We start from the raw sequence: 12,737 nt of genomic DNA on the forward strand, positions 1-12,737 counted from the left end.
GTTCTCTTTCCACAAAATTAAGTCACCTATGTAGCATGATGTAATAGCTTCATACAAATGAGATTTATCTTTAGAAACTTTGTGAATATATTTCTTTACTTTAACAATAGCTTTATTATTAGATTAAAATGTGTAACAATAATTTGATAAATCAGGGTTTTGAAGAAGGAAAACCTTCAACAGACGTCTATGAACTATCTCAATTATTTCAAAGAAATGTGAGTCAAAAAACAGGGAGGAAACACTTTGCTAAAACACCAGACTGTTTTCTCCCAGATATCCAATCTGCCTCTTGGCAGGTACACCCTTCATGAACTCTTTTTGGGAGAGCTTTAGCACAAGAGCCATACAATGAGCACAAAGGGCAATACCTAGGCCTAACTTGTGCAGGAACACTGTAGGCTATCATACCATCCTCCTCCTACTAGGAGCCAAATGCTAGCTCTTGACTAGTGGCATGAGAATAGCTTGTTTAAAAAAATAGAAAAGGCATTCCAAGGGTCTACCCTAAACCTACAGAACCACAATCTCCAGGGATGGAGCCTGTGAATCTGTTTGTTTTTTTTTCTTTCTTTAAGTTCCTTATGTGGTTCTTCTGCAAACCCAGGTTTGAAAACACCTACAGATTACATTCTATATTATATTTTTAAAGAAAAGTTGGCCTCCTTCCCTCAGCCTTTCAATTTTCATGCCAAAGTCCTTAGCAGCATCCTTGACTCCACCATTTATACCTCATATCCAATCAGGAAATCCTCTTGGCTCTGCCTTCAAATTATATTTAGAATCTTTCCACTCCTTACCCCTTCTACTGCTAGTACCCTAGAACAAATCATCTCTCAGTAGAATTATTTCAACAGACTCCCTGCTTCTCTCCTTCCCTCCTTTTGTTAATTCTCAAAATAGCAGCCAAAGTGATCCTTTTAAAACCTAAGTTACATCTTGTCACTGCTCTACTCAAATCCCCAATAGCTTCCCATTTCACTCTTATAAACCCTTATCTGCTCTATCAGCCCAACATATATAAGGCCCTTTCCTCTCTGATATCTTCTATTCTTCACCCAGCCATACTGGCTTCCTTGGCTACTCCTGGAACATACCAATCATGCTATTGCCTTAGGGCCTGTGCATATTCTGTTCCCTCTGCTAAGAAAACTCTTCCCCCAGACATCAGCATGGCTACCTCTCTCACCTTCTTACAAGTCTTTATCAAATGTCCTTTTCTACATAAGGCCTAGCCCAACCATTCTATTTTAAATTGTAATCCATATTCCTTGTCCCTCAGCATTCCAGAGCTCCCCTATTACCCTACAGAGATTTTTTCCCCCCTAAAGCACTTTTTATCTTCAAACTTACTACATAACTTTTTTATTTACTATATTTATTACTTATTTTTGCATCCCTCCGTTAGAATATCAGCTCCACGAGGGCAGGGATCTTTATTTTATTCCTTGATATATTTCAAGGATCTAGAACAGGGCTTGGCACATAGTATATAATAAATAATTGGTGCGTAAATGGAAAGATAGTGAGGCTAACCAAAAGATGTGGAACTCTATTCATTCCAATAGCCAGAGAAATGTCCAATACCCAGTCAAAGAAACTGCAGTCCAATCCCTTTGGTAGCAGATTCTATTCACTAATACTCTTAATGTCATGATGTTTAACAAGAGAGTAATCCACTGAGAACATTAGATCCATTTTTTAATATTTAAATCAAAATAAATAAAAGTAAAATTCTGGATAAATTTACAAATCAATGACTGCTTGTAGGAAAAACTTCCTTGTCATAAAATAGAGAAATTATCAACATTGCTCAACATATCTACGAAGTCTGCTTTTAAATAATGTAGTAACCTGGTGCTTGGCAGTTAAAGACATCTGGAGCAAAAAAGCACTTTCCGGTTTCTTCAGCAATCAGGGCATAGTCAACCTGGCTGAGGCCACTGACAGCTGGCAGGAACAAGTTCCAGAGGCCCTCTGCTTTGGCCATTTCCTGTTGAGGAGATGGATATGCCAGAGTGATCATAATTTGCCATGACCAAAAATAGGTGTTTTTAAAAAAGATATTAGTATTTATGCTTTTTGAAATTTAAAAACATGTATGTTATTTCATTGTATCCTAGTGTGCAAAAAACAAGTAGTTACTAATTCATTATGAATCAATAGTTTAACTGTTAAATGACTTTTCTTCCAAGCTTCCTTGGATTTGGCTGAAATTTTAAACTTGTTTAAATTTTGAATCAAAATCTTCTTATTGAATCATAGCTATTATAAAAGCTCCCATGCTTGAGTATAATTATGCCAAATAACTATTTTTTTTTGCATTGTGATTTTTAACATGTATTGCTCTTAGGATTTGAAAACATGAAATTAAGTCCATGTAAGAAAAATGTCTTGCCTGGACTTCAGTCTCAATTTACTGACAGGTGGCAGTGAGTAGTGTTGATGGTATTTTTTCTTTGAATATCTATGTCTTCACCATATACCAAATATACAACACTATGCAACCTAATTTGTATATTACAGGTGCTATTTTTAACTTCCTTTAAAAATGTTATTGATATAATTATCCTCTACGTATATAACAGCAATAGCAACAACAAACTAAGGTCTTAAAAAACATCTGCATGTAAATTTTCCAATGTTAAACGTTTCCTTTTTTTTCTTACCTTGAGTTTATCAATCACTAAAGGTTTTTTCCACTGGTCAACTGAATTTTCCTTTTGAACATAAAACTCAATTACCTCCTTAAAGTAATGAAAAGAGAAAGTTAATTAGCTAAAGTTAATACAAAGTAAATAATGCCACAAACTGTTACTATCTAAAGGAAACATATTTAGGTGAAGCAACTTTTTCAGCTGCAGTTAAATCAATAATATTTCTTTCTAAAACCAGAAACAGAAGTATAAAATATTCTAGAGCCTTGCTGCTCACAAATGATGCTCCCCCTCAATAGTAGATAATAGACTCCCAAGAAGTTACACCAAAGTTTGAATGTTTCATTCAGCAATATGGCACACTAAATGGTCATAGAAACCCCCTCCAGAGTAGTACAACTAAAAATACCAGATAAAATATTTAAAATAATTTTTAAAATACATTTAGTAATGCACAGCTGTGCTGGAAGGAAATTAAGAAAACACCTCAGAGGCCAGGAATAAAGCCTGACTCTTTGAGAGTGAGCACTAGAGCCAAGTTTGTCTGGGGGATGTAGGCTGATCCACGTTAGTCTGGGCCGTATTAGTTTTATTTTTGTTAATCCTCACCTGAGGATATTTTTTTCCATTGATTTTTAGAGAGAGAGAGAAAGGGAGAGGGGAGAGACAGAGTGAGAGAAACATCAATGTGAGAGAGGCACATTGATTGGTTGTGTCTGGACCAGGGCTGGGGATTGAGCCTGCAACTGGGGTACATGCTCTTGACCGGAATCCAACCCAATACCCTTCAGTCTGTGGGCTGACCCTCTATCCACTGAGCAAAACTGCCTAGGGCTGAGCCTTAGTTTTTAATGAGCCATATAGGCAGAGGTCAGGAGAAAAAGCCAAATGCCCCAAACAGAGAAAGAGGGCAGATCAGAGATCATCTCTTCCTGTCACCAAAGCAAGGGTACGTAATGGGCAAAACCTAAGTGGGAAAAAAAAACACCCATCCCTCAGACGTAAATCATGGGGAATAAGCCATATATAAGATGGAATAGAAAAAAAGAAACATTTCTAGCCTGAAGCCTGTCTTCACCCAAGTTTGGGATCTGAATTCAGAGACCTGTGGGGCCCTAAAATCTCAAGCTGAAAATGAGGTTTACAGTGTTCCTGGTGACTGTGCTTGCAAGGAGCTGGCAGAATCAAAAGCAAATCCTCTCTGGAGGAACGCTTTAAACAAAGCCTTAAATGATCCCAGCAGATAAAATTCCATCTCAAAGAACGTAAGTTTAAAATGAAAAATTACTAAACACTCAAGGAAATAAGCCACTATTAGCAAAAGCAATAGTTCAACAAAACAGAAACACACTCCCCAAAGACTATAGATAGAAGAATGATCTGATATAGAATGTAAAATATTTGTGTCTAATAGAGTTCAAGAATAAAGGAAGGAATTAAAAATATGACAAAGGATTCTCAAAATAGGTCAGACAAATTTGGAAAAGAACTGAATGAATCTTGAGGAAAAGTAAAACCATAGTCCTTAAACTTGGAAACTCATGACAGTGGTTCTCAAACTTTGGTGGGTTTCAGAATCACTTGGGGAACTTGGTAAAAATACAAGGGCATAGGCCTATCTTACTTCAATGAGCCTGGGGCCTCTATACTCTTTACTATTTTTCCAGGCAATTGTGACAATCTAGATTTTGAAAGCCACTGCTCTATGGATTGCTGGATAGTAAGATTAGATACAGCTGAAAAGACAAATCAAAAGAGGGACCTGAGGAAATTCCTCCTTTCTTGAATGAAGCATAGAAATTCAGTAGAAGGAAAATATGAGTGGTTAAGGGATATGATGAACACAGAAGTCTCACATAAGTCTAATTGTAGTACTAGAAGAAGAGAATGAGGAGAGATGAAATGTTGGAAAAAATCATATCTAAGAAGTTTTCAGAATTGATAAGATACCAATCCTCAAATTCAGAAAGCACAAAGAAGCACCATTAAGCACCATTAAGCTGCAGAACATCAAAGTTAAAGAAAGGCTCTTAAAGGAGGATGATTACAGATAATTAAACAATTAAGACTGAGAGCTGACTTCCCAGAGCAACAAATGAGGATAGATATCAGTGGGATATCATCATCAATTGCTGAGAGAAAATAACTGACAATCTAGAATTCTATAGCCAATAAAATGATCTTTCAAGAATTAGGGAAAAATAAAGGCATTAGAATTAAAGAAACGGAGAGATAGAGACATAGAGGTATAGACAGAGAGAGAGAGAAGAGATGAATATAAAATAGTACCGTACTTTCCGGCGTATAAGACGACCTTTTAACCCAGGGAAATCTTCTCAAAAGTCAGGGGTCTTATACGCCGGAAAATACAGTAACCCACCCATCATTTGGCAATAACTCACTTTAATTCTAAATTGTAAATACCGTATTTTCCGGCTGGGGCAACAAAGCAAGCATTCTGCCAGGCCGCTCATGCTGCCCACTCTCAGCGGCGGCCCCCCCACCACCCGCCCCCGGGACTGGGGGACTCCAGCGGGGCTGAGAGCACGGGGCACCACCATCTTATGGCTATGGGTGTCACCATCTTTGTGATGGAGTGATGGTTAATTTGCATATTACCCTTTTATTAGATAGGATGAGTAATATACTACAATGTTCCTTTAATTGAAATATGGTTAATCTAGAACAGTGATTTTCAACTGGTGTGCTGCAAGAATTTTTAAAACATGCAATACCTGACTATTAGGTCAGGGGCACTGACCTCTATTCCCTTAGATTGTCAAATAAAGAAATGACAACACCTGTGCAAGGATGACATGCAAATTCATGGTGTTCCATATTAAAAAAAGAAAGAAAAAGACAACAGCTAATACAACAGCCATCTGATGTGAATGAATAAAAAATTATACCTTTTTTTTGTCAGATAGACAAGAAATATATTTTTTGTGTATGCGGAATATTATTAATTAGTTTATATGTGCCATGAGGTGAAAAAGACTGAAAATCATTGGTCTAGAGTACTGCTATATTTAGTGAAAATGTCAAGTAGACACAGGATAGCTCTTTCAAAGGCACCAGAATGAATAGCTCTTGCTATTTCTGTCAGGAAGTCAGTTAAATTTCCTGTTTAGGGTTGTTTATTATTTCCATCCCTCATATTGCTATAGAAATAGCCAATGCTATTGTGTTTGATAAGAAATATATTATGTAGTACATTTACAAATTCCTCACCTCTGACTACCTCTTTATGATACTACAGTTCTGAGAAATTATGCCAGTGTTGATAATTATTTGAAAACTTGTATTATTTAATACTTCCTGTTCTAAAGTCTATCCATTTAGAGATTTGCAAAGTCTATTTGTAGTACGGTAAGAGGCAGAATTAAAATAAAATACCGTGTTACAAAGAAGCTTGCTTTAGTTCTTAAAGTATGAAAAAGAGTTTAGTGGTGAAACAAGAAAGAAAAATGCCTGATGCCTGACCATTGAACATATATGAGTTGACTATTTTAGAATTTCCTCATATTTAAGTAGTATTTTCTTTACAACACTGTATCCCATTCTGTAAGCAAGGTTAATCTCATGCCAGATCTTTACTAAAAATATAATTATTCATACAATTCAAGCAATAACACTAACTGCCCTATAAACACGTATTGACTGAACGTTTTTGTTGAAAGAATTTTGGCCTCTTTCATTTCCTATTTGATTTTGCTAGTCTGGCTCTAGCCCTCTCAGAATCATAGAAGATTAAAATGGGAATTTACTGTATATCTAGTCATATCTATTCACATTGTAAATGAAGAACTTGAGCTCTAAGAGACTGTTATGTGCCCAAGATCCCTAACTTGAGGCAGAAACGGGCTAGAATCAAATCCTTACAATTTTCATACCTTTGTTCTACCCACACACATACCCCACCCCATCTGCCTTACATATTTTCATAATAACTTTTCTCTTTTCTTCACAGCATTTATCATCTCTTATTTAATCTCTTTCTTTTATGCTGAAGTATAAGCCCTGTCTTGTTCTCTCTTTTATTTTCAATGGCTCTCTAGGTGCCTAACCCATTATTAGATTCCTGATAATTAGTTGTTAACTGAATGAATGAATGTATCATGTTACTTCTTCACCCTCAGTGAGCTGACTGAAATTTAACACCTTAAAGTAGTAGCATGTGGTAAGTATTTGTGAAAGCTTGAAATGATATGCAAATTTTCTGGATATGCCTATCTCATTCCCTCCACAGTTCTTTTAGTTCGCAAAGGGATTCACTTTAAAAAAGCAAAAAAAAAGCTCTAAATCACTGCCTTGGGCAAAGGTTCCCAAGGTAGTGTTTTACTCTAATAAACTAATATGTCAACTTTACAAAAAGAGTTAATTCCTTTTAGCCTAATTTTTATTCCACAGATTGCTTTGTAGCATTCCCTTGGCATATTTTAGAAGCTTGGAATTTTTCAGGATCAGGCCTGTAGCAGGTCAGTGCTAAGGCTAGGAGGAGTATCTAATTAAGGACTGACTGCAAAGATATGATACCATGGTACTTTTAGCAGAGATAACAGAAGTAATTCCATAGTCCTTGAGCACAAATACATTCTGTTCACACAATACTTACCTTTTCAGCTGGAAGGATGAACTGTTTCATGAAATGCTTCACCCTAGTAAGAATTTCCTGGCCTCTCCTAGTCTGTACAAACAACTCTCGGGTGGTATCAATCTGGGATAGTGTAGTTCTGAAGGTTCTTTGTAAAAAAAAAAAAAAAAAGTTACAAAGATATCCCAAATTATTACATTTCTGAGTATAATGTGAAGTCTTCCATAGTTCCCCCAAAATAGCACTCAGAAGTAGTTGCTATATATACACACACACACACACACACACACACACCTAATCCTCACTAGAGGATATGTTTTTATTGATGAGGGAGAGGGGGGGGGAGGGAGGGAGGGAGGGAGGGGGAGGGAGAGAGAGAGAGAGAGAGAGAGAGAGAGAGAGAAGGAAACATTTTGTTTGGGATGATGCTCCAACCAATTGAGCCACCCTGCCAGGGCAGGAGTTGCCATATTTTGGAATGTTTTCAGTCTTTCATGTTATGGGGTGAATGCAGAATCACTGTATTGTACACATCAAACTTTATGCTTAAACATTTTTTGGGGAAAACATAAGCCTGGCATGACCTCAATCAATAATAGAGGGGGGAAAAAAAACAAAGAAATTGAACACAAATTTAATAATTCTTTTAGTATATGCCTCACAAATAACTGTTGGGTGTCATTACAAACAAGATCTTTAAGGATGTTTATGAAGTGCAACACAGTTGGTTGTTATGTTGTGGAAATCACAAATATCCACCCATGAAGTGAACTGTAAAAACAGAATTGTCCTGCCCTAGCCGGTTTGGCTCAGTGGATAGATCGTCGACCTGCGGACTCAAGAGTCCCAGGTTCAATTCCAGTCGAGGGCATGTACCTTGGTTGCGGGCACTTACCCAGTAGGGAGTGTGCAGGAGGCAGCTGATCGATGTTTCTCTCTCATCGATGCTTCTAACTCTCTATCCCTCTCCCTTCCTCTCTGTAAAAAAAATCAATAAAATGTATATAAAAAAACAAAAAACAAACAGAATTGTCCTAACTTTGCGCCTTAAGTACTAAGTACATTGTGGTTTGGGCAGAATTTCCAGGGACAGCATCATCAACGAATTCAATAAGTGCCATATATCACACCACTTAGATGGGAGTGCGGTTGGCAAAGTGTATTAAATGCCTCAAAAAGTGCTCCACTGATGGAGACATGGATTTCAAAGACCCTTACAAAATGTCTGAATACAACTTCATGGCAAGTGATGGTGGGAGAGAGCAGTATTTCTACATTTAACCAATCACCTTATATAATTTATAATTTTAAATAGGTATATGTAAGTAACAAATATTAGAAGGAAACATTTGAGAATTTTATCTCTATTCTTAAAAGTTTATATACTCAAGTTGTCAAAAATACTTTTAATCATAAATATGGGTATTTTCTTTATATTTGAAGTCAATTTATTTTTGGGCAGATAACACATTTACTAGTACCAAGCTAACTATTGTAATTGGAAGCAGCAATCCTGGTATAAGAAATAAAAACAATCCCTGTCCTGATAAAGTTTATAATCTTCACATACCTAATAAAGGTTCTAGTTTAGATTAGCCAGAGAAATCTATTTTGCTTACCTTTTTGAGAGTTGCAATCCGGTTTCTGCCAGAGGTTGCACAAAATTGGCAAACTGAAAGCTATTCTCAGATGCGCTATTCCCCAGAAGATATCTACTATATATTCCCTAAAAGTAAATTAACAGAGAGCAATTAAAATCACTGAAAAGTACTATTCAGCTATCCAATCTTTGCAGTTTCCCAGCTATGTGAGTCACTAAACTCACAAGGTACCAAGATATAAATGACATTATCATTTCTATTAATTTACATAAAGGAATACTTATTACTCCCTGCCCCCCCCCCCTAAATTAAAGAGCCATACTTGTATCATGTGGTTAATACACTCTTATCCTAATAGATTGAAACTGGGAATCAAACCAAACTTGAAAATGAGCTCAGCAGTTACCAAAGATAACAAATTGGCAAGTTATATTACCTCTAAAAATCAGTGCTTTCCCTTCATAGTGGGGGAAAATCTAAAGAAACCAAAACAAAATGAAAACTATAAAACTGAAAAGAATGCAATGAGATGACCTATAAGAATATTTTATCTAATGTTTTGGACCCCTATTTTAGATGAAATTACCTCCTTTGAACAGTGTTAGCTAAATGCTAACCAGTTTTTTCTTTCTTAATTCTCCATGTTCTGTGCTTCCAACATAATACTCTCCTCTCCCCACTAAAACACAATGAACTGAATTTCATTTTTATTTTTTATATAATTCTTATATTTTAAAAATAAGTACATTTAAAAAATTGATTTAGGAGGGGAAGGGAGAGGGAGAGACAGAGACATCAATGATAAGTAAGAATCATCGATTGGCTTCCTGGATGCTCCATACTGGGGACTGAGCCCGGAAACCTGGGCATGTGCCCTGACCAGAGGAATCTAACCGTGACCTCTTGGTTCATAGGTCGACACTCAACCACTGAGCCAAGCTGGCCAGGCAGTATATAATTCTTTATGTAATAAAACACTAACAGTTTTTCCATTATTTCCAATTTTGTATTTATAGTTATAATGAAATTAGAGGCCCTGTGCATGAAATTCGTGAATGGGTGCGGTCCATAGGCCTGGCTGGCAATCGAAGCACAAGCATCTGGCGTGGAAGGGCAGGTCTCAGCTGACCTCTGGGCCCTGGACAGCACCTGGGTCCCCAGACCCCTGCATGCCCCCCTCCACCTGAGTCACAGCGCCCAAGTCCCCACACGGAGATTCGGTGAGCATGGCCAGACACCATGGGCTGGGGTGCAGCATGGGCCTCTAGGCCAACCAAGCGTTGCTGACACCTGCCATGTTCCATGCCTCCCCCTGGTGGTCAGAGCACAACATAGCGAGAGGCCAAACTCCCAGTCTCCCAGTCAAAGGACCGCCCAAGGGGACAATTTGCATATTAGGCTTTTATTATATAGGATTATGATCATCTCTAAGGCTATTACTAGAGGGTGGGGCAAATGCAGGCTTTTAGTTGTGAGTACAAGAAACACGTATATCCTTGTATTATTAACTAGAGGCCCAGTGCACAAAATTCGTGCACGGGGGTGGAAGGGGTTCCTCAGCCCAGCCTGCACTCTCTCACAATCCGAGACCCACCTGGGGATGTCCAGCAGTCGGACATCCCTCTCACAATCCAGGACTGCTGACTCCTAACTGCTCGCCTGCCTGCCTGCCTGATCACCCCTAACCACTCTGCCTGCCTGCCTAATCACCCCTAACTGCCTCTGCCTGCCTGCTTGATAGCCTCTAATTGCTTGCCTGCCTGCCTGATTGCCCCTAACTGCTTGCCTGTCTGCCTGATCAGCCCTAACCACTCTGCCTGCCTGCCTGATCACCACTAACCACTCAACTGCCTGCCTGATTGCCCCTAACCACTCTGCTTGCCTGCCTGGTTGCCCGATAGCCTGCCTGTCTGCCTGATGCCCCTAACTGCCTCTGCCTATCTGCCTGATCACCCCTAACTGCCTCTGCCTGCCTGCCTTATCACCCCTAATCACTCGCCTGCCTGCCTGCCTGATTGCCCCTAACCACTCTGCCTGCCTGCTTGATCACCCCTAACTGCTTGCCTGCATGCCTGATTGCCCCTAACTGCTTCTGCCTTGGCCCCTGCCGTGGTGGCTTTGTCTGGAACAATGGCTGGAATGACGTCCGGAAGGTCGTTCGGCTGTCTGGTCTAATTAGCATATTATGCTTTTATTATTATAGATTATTGTATTATTTTCCATATGAACAACTGTAAATCTACTTTTCCCCCATCCTGTATATAATTTATGACATATTAATATCAATCATAACTCATGTCTAACTTTTATTTGAAATGAAAATCCATTTTATATTCAAAGCCTATCTGGTATCTGATTTATGGAAACTGACAGATATAGAAACAGAATAAACTCTGTTTTGAGAAACCCATCCAACTTAACTAATATGATTAGTATGATTATAAAATACAGGATGAGATGTAACACAACTATTTCCTAGAAGACAATTTCAGTTGATTGTGGATGGCATGAACTCTGAAGGACAGAAGAAATATAACTATACTTGTCCTTAATCCTTCTTTCCCATTTTTTCTTGTTTCTAAAATCTCATTTACATTTTCTTTGTCCAGTCCCTAGCTCATTGCCACTGATGAAGTATTTCAATTTCTTAAATAAACGTCCAAGATTCAAAGTACATGGAAACTAAATTACGATAATAAAGATTGCATTTCTTTAGATCAAGCTATAATTTTAAAAAACGGAATTTATGCTCAATTAATCACATAAATATGACATTAGAAAAATAGAAAAACTTACTCATCTATTCACTGAAAAAAGTATATTAAGAGGCTCCTATATGATAGGTACTAGTACTATGCCAGACTTTGGAAAGTTCAAAGTTAATTCTTTTCTCATCATCACCCCTGGTTTATAGTCTGAAGCAGATATCATTAAAATAGTTTAGCCCTGTCTTACATTGGTTATTCAGGAAATAGCCAATTCTCACAAACTTTTCTCTTTTTGTCATTATGACTCTCTCACTTCCTCCATCTTGTAAGTTTATTATACGAAAAAGTGATAACACATTTTGTTACTCAACTTTTTTCCTTGCCAAATTGCTATTCTATTAATTCTGGAGTTATATTTTACTAATGTTTGGTATTTGTCATTATGAAAAGCCAAATGGTCTAAGCATAAAAAGTATAAAACTCTTGAAGACCAGAAAATACTGTCAATAGTATACTAATAAATAATGGTGAAACATGTTAAAAACAATTAATTACCTGTGCTATTCCAGCCATTTTAAAACATTCAAGAGCAAGAAAGAAATTCCAGTTAGGAAGAATAGAATTAATTCCCCTGCAGCCACAATATATTGAAATTAGTTCTTCCATTGATGGTATCCCTATAAAAACAGCACGCATTGTAAACTTTAATAAAAATCTCATGGTGAATATTTCAAAATGTAGTAATATTGCATATGTTTATAAAATAACCATTAGCCCATGTAACAAAGCATGTTCAAAATACTGATTTCCAAAAGAATACTATATACAAAGGATTACACATTGTCATAAATTACTAAAAATAGAATGCTATATTCAGAAAAATCAATAAAGAATAAAATGATTTAGAAACATTTCAAAAACAAATAAAATCTATTTATCTAAAATTGTAATATAATCCTATTTTTAAGTTATGAGGAATAATAAAGATAATTTTATATTAATATCAATTTAAGTATCATTATGTTTTCATACCTATGTTTTCTTGAAAATAAGAGCCTTGGTTTACTATTGGAATTGTCCTGGGCCAAAAGTAGAACAAGGAGAGATGAGCTAAATCTGACAAAGGATGACCAATGGTTGACAGCTCCCAGTCCAGTACAGCTATAACTCGAGACTG

At 37.2% G+C, this 12,737-nt stretch overlaps 1 protein-coding gene across 1 annotated transcript in view; it reads right to left on the bottom strand.

Annotated features, from left to right (window-relative positions):
• ACAD11 (acyl-CoA dehydrogenase family member 11) overlaps positions 1–12,737 on the bottom strand; it is a 72,469-nt gene that overhangs the window by 35,134 nt on the left and 24,598 nt on the right. Inside the window, exons 6-11 of the mRNA XM_079795353.1 lie at positions 12,593–12,734; positions 12,116–12,237; positions 8,871–8,977; positions 7,273–7,399; positions 2,670–2,747; positions 1,855–1,993 (exon numbers count right to left, since the gene is read on the bottom strand). Of these exons, the coding sequence (XP_079651479.1) occupies positions 1,855–1,993; positions 2,670–2,747; positions 7,273–7,399; positions 8,871–8,977; positions 12,116–12,237; positions 12,593–12,734 (715 nt within the window). The remainder of the gene's footprint in view (positions 1–1,854; positions 1,994–2,669; positions 2,748–7,272; positions 7,400–8,870; positions 8,978–12,115; positions 12,238–12,592; positions 12,735–12,737) is intronic.

Source organism: Cnephaeus nilssonii (assembly GCF_951640355.1).
Source record: "Cnephaeus nilssonii genome assembly, chromosome: 17".
Classification (NCBI taxonomy): domain Eukaryota; kingdom Metazoa; phylum Chordata; class Mammalia; order Chiroptera; family Vespertilionidae; genus Cnephaeus; species Cnephaeus nilssonii.